Raw genomic sequence first — 6,228 nt, 5'->3', positions numbered from 1 at the left:
GGCTTCACAGACCGGAGTTTTCCGCCTGTTCCCCCTCTAGAGCCGAGCCTCGCTTCAGTTTTCGGCACCAAAATGACCAAGGTCGTTGGACAGCGACCGGCCCATCCCGCCAAACTTGACCAGCTGATAGCAAGGTTCACTGATCGCGCACATCAATGCACTGTTCAGTCAGCTGCAGTGACTAACAACACTGATTTGCTAGCGTTTGTCATCTCCAGGAAGGTGGAGGAAGCAGAGCTGCCAGAGGAGCTGAAAGGCTTTCTCTGTAAAGCCGCTGACACGATTCTGAATATGTGCGCCACTTCAGCGGTGTGTTCCTCTCGCATCGCTGCCTGGCAGACGATGGTTCAGAGGGCAACCTGGCTCCGCCTCTTCCCTCTAAGATTATACAATCTCACAGGGAAATAGTGCAAGCAATTCATAACATAAAATTTAGAAGCTTAGTGGAAGATAATACTTTATGTTGAGGGTTTAGTCTGCATACTGAACAACTCCACTTATATGGATTTATGTCTGGATGTGTAAATTAATCTTTTGCATGTTAGAAAATAAAGTCCAGGTTGCAAAAAATGGTAGATTTTTATTTTTTTTATTTTTTTTGATTGAATCAGAATTTTGGCCTTCAGATTTTTTGTCCTCTCCCATCCAGGTCAGTGCAGCGTTTCATAGGATCACGACCCTGAACCTTGAACCAAAGTTCATGTCATCGTTGGACTTGTATTCATCCAAACTCCTGTCCTTGTTTCAAGCCAAGAAAGGTGCTGCTGGACAACGCCACAGGGCACAGTTAAACCTTCTGCTTCAGGTAAGGAAGATTGCATTTTCTAACCACAAAAACGTTCCAACACAGCATTGAAGAGGCCCTTCCACTAAAAACGGCTCTGTTCAATATTTTAGCTCCACAGGTGTTCTTACCTTGATGGTGGGTGTGAAAACAGGTCAACAACAGAAAAAAAATAGTTATGTTTAAGCTAGAAATGGTAAGTCATGTTTTAAATGTGCAAATTTTGCCTCAGTTGAGACTTCCTGTTTTACAGAGTGGAAATTCCATCGAGAAAAAACGAGAAGTCATCATCAGATGTTTCATTGACCATCTGGGAGAGGATCCAAGTGCCTTAATCAAAACCTTTGAGGTTGGTGCAATAAATCTGTTTTAGGAATATTAGTACCGTATTTCCCGGACTACAAAGCGCACCTGAATATTAGCCGCACAAGCTAAAATCAGGGGAAAATCCTGGTTTGTACATACATTAGCCGCACCTGACCAAAAGCCGCAGGTGTTTCAATGTTGACTTATCATATGTAAGAGAATATGCACAAAGGGAATTGTCAGGAAAGAGATGGCTGTTTGGAGACACACCCCTTTTATTAATATCTTGAAAAACAAGTTATGGGTACATATTTGCATAACTTTTTAGGTATATGTACAAGTAGCGGTAATTACAAGTAGGACACATGTACTGTGCTTCATAAATGAGTAACAAATGTAGTACATAACAATAACCTGCAGCACACCAGAAAAATAGATTCAGACTACCTTTTAGGCTCAGGTGCAGCGACACGGCTTTAACAAGAAGAAAAGTCAGTCATTCACCACCATCTTTCTCTTCTTCCTGCGCACTGAAACCACCAAAGTCCTCTTCTCCAGTGTCGGAAACGAACAGGCTCAGGATGGCTTTGTCATCCACTCTCCGCTTCTCTCCTTCGTTGTCACTTTCAAAACCAAAGAAATCCTCATTGTCAGTGTCAGAGTCGAACACCCTCAGAAGGGCCGTGGCGGTGTCCTCCTCTCCATCATGCAGCAGTCCAGCCCTTCAAATCCGTTGGTGATCGTGGATGTTTTCACACTGGACATGTGACCAACATACCACTCTTGAACCCCGATACTGTGTGTCTGATTACATGCCCTTCCGCCAGGCAACAGCGGAACAAACAAAACAAATCTTACGATATGACAAAAATCATGGACAATCCATAGAAAAGCCGCGCCTGACTAAAAGCCGCAGGGTTCAAAGCTGGTGCAAAAAGTAGCGGCTTATAGCCCGACAATTACGGTAGTTTATTTTAGCTTGTGAGATCATAGAAAAGTTTTAAGATACTGTTCTAAAGAAAAAAAAACACTTCAAAGCATACAAAAGAATAGCATTTGCATTTGCTATTGCTATAAGATTTTGGAGCACAGTGTCTACATATTATGAGTACCGGTGATGTCATACAAATGAAACTTTTTGTTTCAATGTTTGGAAATATGTGAGCTTAAAACAGTTGTTTCTCTTTTTAAAGGACGGTGCTGATGCTATCTTTGTTGAAGAGGCTTTGGCTGAGGAGGTGATGAAGATTTACCTGCTGCAGAATCAAGATAGGTCAGGCGAACCTACTGATGTGGGTATTGTTATTGAAGGCGTTACTGTTCTGGGCAAACTTGGGAATTTGAGCAAAGCCTGTTGCTATCTTTTGGGACTGTGCTATGCTCTGGATCTGAAATACCCCAAGAATTTCAAATGCACATTTGAAGCATTTCGAAAAGTGTTCATGGAGCTGGATCCAGGAAACCTTTCTGTCAAGGTTCAAAGACTGAAAAATGACCTCTGTTCATTGTAGACAAAATTTCACAGGGCTGTTCTTAAAGTGTTAGACTTGTTAAGTGACATGTAATGCTCATCAAAAGGTTCAGTTGCGACATTACATTGTTTTGACATTCCTGTTCATAAATAATGTTTGTACCATAAACTGTGTTTTTGTATTAACTTTCCAGATTCACATTAAGGTGTAAATGGGAGAGTATCATTATGGATGTTTTTTGGTCACTCTTTAGTTATAATCTTCCCAATTTTTTGGAATCAAAATAAGATGTTCAAAAACTATGTCACAGTGCAAATGGTTTTTTTTTCACGATTTATATCTTTTTGGGATCTTAATTTTATTTTTGTCATTTGACCTTTTCTGAAAAGGTAAAGCACTGCGTTCACTTGAGCCACTTTTATTCTTTGTATGGCAGGTACATTTTTCTTGTTGTTAGCATCAATATGCCAGTTTTACAGAGTTTTATCAAGCATGCCAATTTGGATGCTATTATAATCTATAAGGCTGTTGTGACTGAAATTTTATCCAAGTTTTATCCACTGAATGTAGAACAGATTTCAGCTCACTGTGTTCAGAGAAGGAATCTGCTAAATGTGTGATTCACAAAAAAGCTGTTTAAAATAAATCATTGTGAACAATGTTGAATTGACGTGGTTCTTTTTTCCTGTGTGTGTGTATAAATAAAATAAACACTTAATTGTAATTAACGTTTTTGCTTAAATTAACTTAAAAATATTAAGTAAATTGCACCATTATTTAAAAACAAATAATTGTAATGGTGTAGGTTAAATGTGCCAAGCCTTTCAGCATTTCCTAATTAATATTTTATGTAGTTTGAACTTTTGGTTACTGTTGTTTTAACTTAGATTTTCAATTGTATTTACTCAATTTTGTATGTTACTGTAACATCTTTAATTGTTCATAACAACTTATTCCATTTTAGTTGGATTTACTCAATTAATAAGGTTTATTTAAGAGATGTGATTGTTTTTGCATTTACTCATTATTTTTGAGTGTAAAAGTGTTGCACCAAAATATTTAAGTAATTATCAGTTTTAGTTCTTAGAGTGTTTGTTTTAACTTATACTGGTCTTCTTAACTTTGGATTACTTTGTGTTTGATCGACAAAGTAATGTTTTAAATGACTAGCATTTTGAAATAAAAATTGTAAATGTAGTAAATAAAATCAAATTCAAATTTTATTTGTCACGTACACAGTCATACACAGTACGATATGCAGTGAAATGCTTAGACAACTGCTCGTGACCTAAAGAAAAAAAGAAAAGGCTATGAATAAGATAGGAAATAAATATGAAAATTAAAAAGGGTAAATTTAACTAGGAAGGAATAAAATAAAATATAAAAATTAAAGTTAAAAATGAAATAACTGTACAACACAAATTAGAATGATGGGTAAATTTAACTGGGAAAGAATAAGATAAAATATATAAATTAAAGTTGAAAATAAAATAACTGTACAACAAAATACACAATATACAGTATAGAACTATATAAGAATGTATGAAGAAATATAAATAAATACACAATAACAGCAGCTGTACAAGTATTGACTGGAAATGAAGAATGTAATGACCAGTGTTGTGCAATCCACATTATGTCTTGTGCAGTGCAAATATGCTTAAAGTGATTAAGTAATGAAGTGAAAACAAAGTCCAGAATGTCCAGTGTGTGTGTAAGAACCATATGTGTGGGTCAGTACTGTGTGGTGGTGTGATTGAGAGACTGTATCGCCTGCGGGAAGAAGCTCCTCCTCAGTCTCTCTGTGTTGGTCTTCAGGGAGCGGAATCGCTTTCCTGACCTCAACAGAGAGAACAGTCTGTTGTTGGGATGGCTGAGGTCCTTCACCATCTTCCTGGCCTTGGTCCAGCACCGCCTGCTGTAGATTGAGTGCAGGTCAGGGAGCTCGGAGCGGATGGTGCGCTCAGCTGACCGCACAACCCTCTGTAGAGCTCGTCTGTCCTGCATGGTGCTGTTTGCGAACCAGGTTAAGATGTTTCCCGTCAGGATGCTCTCTATGGTGCACGAGTAAAAGTTCCTGAGCACCTTGGAGGGCAGTTGGAAGTCTCTCAAGCGTCTGAGGTGGTAGAGACGCTGACGGGCCTTTTTCACCACGGTGTTGATGTGACAGGACCATGACAGGTCCTGCGTGATGTGAACTCCGAGGTATTTGAAGCTGTCCACTCTCTCCACTGGGCACTCGTTGATGACGGGGGTCTGGTAGTTCCTCTCCTGCTTAGTGCTGAAGTCCACTATCAGCTCCTTTGTCTTACTGACGTTTAGAAGGAGGTTGTTCCTCTGGCACCAGTTCTCCAGATTCCTAATCTCCTTCAGGTAGGCCGTCTCGTTGTTATCAGAGATCAGGCCCACCACGACGGTGTCGTCAGCAAACTTGATGATGGTGGTGGAGCTGGTAGTGGCCACACAGTCATATGTGTACAAAGAGTACAGCAGGGGGCTCAGAACACACCCCTGGGGGGCTCCAGTGCTGAGAGTGGTGGAGGCTGAGACATGTCCGCCCATCCTTACTGCCTGTGGTCTGCCAGTTAGGAAGTTGGAGATCCACTGACACATAGATGAGCTGAGTCCCAGATGCTCCAGCTTGGTGGTGAGTGTAGAGGGAATTATGGTATTAAATGCAGAGCTGTAGTCTATGAAGAGCATTTTAACATAATTCCCCCTTCTAGTGTCCAAGTGAGTGAGTGATGTGTGGAGGAGATGAGAGATGGCATCGTCTGTGGAACGATTTGGACGGTAAGCGAACTGTAGTGGGTCCAGTGTGTCTGGTAGTGAAGAAATGATGAAGTCTCTGACCAGGCGTTCAAAACACTTCATCACTACTGAGGTGAGGGCTACAGGGCGATAGTCATTGAGAGAAGCAGGGTGGGGTTTCTTCGGGACAGGAACAATGATGGACTCTTTGAAGCATGTGGGGATCACCGACTGAGATAAAGAGATGTTGAATATCTCCGTGAACACAGGAGCTAGCTGGTATGCGCAGTCTCTGAGGACCTATCTGGTCCTGCTGCTTTCCTGGTGTTCACTCTCTTGAAGGCTCTCCTTACTTCATGCTCGGAGATGACGAGCACGTTTCCGGTGCTGGCAGTATCTTCCTGTCTGCAGCCGTTATATATAGAATTACCCATCATATATTCATTTAACTCAATAAACCAAAGCAAGTTATGTTGCTATGTAACTCAAAGTCCCTTTTCAAAGACCATGGTGTTTAGGGGAATTTTGATGATAAGAAGATGATGACGTGTAAAAACATAACTTTAAAACAAAAACTCAAAAATGTTGTATGTTGTATGTTCAAATGAAATATTACAATTTTATGTTTTTATAATCCACAAACACTGTTTCAAAGACCTGCTGAGATTAAAAGCTTGAATTTACAAAACAATGTAAAAATGTAACAAAAAAATATTGTGATGATGTTCTACCTGTAGTGAGACCAGTGGACACACTGAGTCAGTATTTCAGCACTCTTACATGGGTACTGAGTTCTCATTGCTCACATATTCAGACTTGGCTAGGCAACTAACTAATCACATACTTCAGGTAAACAGCAAATTAAAAGACTGCAACAAAATTATTAAAAGAATACACAGATGCTAAGGCTGCTAA

General features: G+C 39.9%; 1 protein-coding gene across 1 annotated transcript; it reads left to right on the top strand.

Annotated features, from left to right (window-relative positions):
- Positions 1-559: 559 nt before the first annotated feature.
- LOC146690129 (uncharacterized) lies at positions 560-3,064 on the top strand. The gene is made up of 3 exons (XM_085435062.1): positions 560-805; positions 1,038-1,133; positions 2,284-3,064. Exons 1-3 carry the CDS (start codon positions 701-703, stop codon positions 2,599-2,601), a joined length of 519 nt encoding a protein of 172 aa, XP_085291188.1. The 5' UTR covers positions 560-700; the 3' UTR covers positions 2,602-3,064.
- Positions 3,065-6,228: the final 3,164 nt, after the last annotated feature.

Source organism: Copadichromis virginalis, linkage group LG16 (assembly GCF_057382275.1).
Source record: "Copadichromis virginalis isolate Kocher_CV1m ecotype Utaka linkage group LG16, C_Virginalis_male_GT1.1, whole genome shotgun sequence".
NCBI classification, from domain to species: Eukaryota; Metazoa; Chordata; class Actinopteri; order Cichliformes; family Cichlidae; genus Copadichromis; species Copadichromis virginalis.
This window is presented reverse-complemented; position numbering and strand designations above follow the sequence as displayed.

Excerpts from the sequence above, each read along its gene's own strand:
- LOC146690129 (XM_085435062.1), top strand. The coding sequence starts at position 701 with ATGTCATCGTTGGACTTGTATTCATCCAAACTCCTGTCCTTGTTTCAA. Across the intron at positions 806-1,037 it reads AGTTAAACCTTCTGCTTCAG|AGTGGAAATTCCATCGAGAA; the intron begins GTAAGGAAGATT and ends CCTGTTTTACAG. Across the intron at positions 1,134-2,283 it reads CCTTAATCAAAACCTTTGAG|GACGGTGCTGATGCTATCTT; the intron begins GTTGGTGCAATA and ends CTCTTTTTAAAG.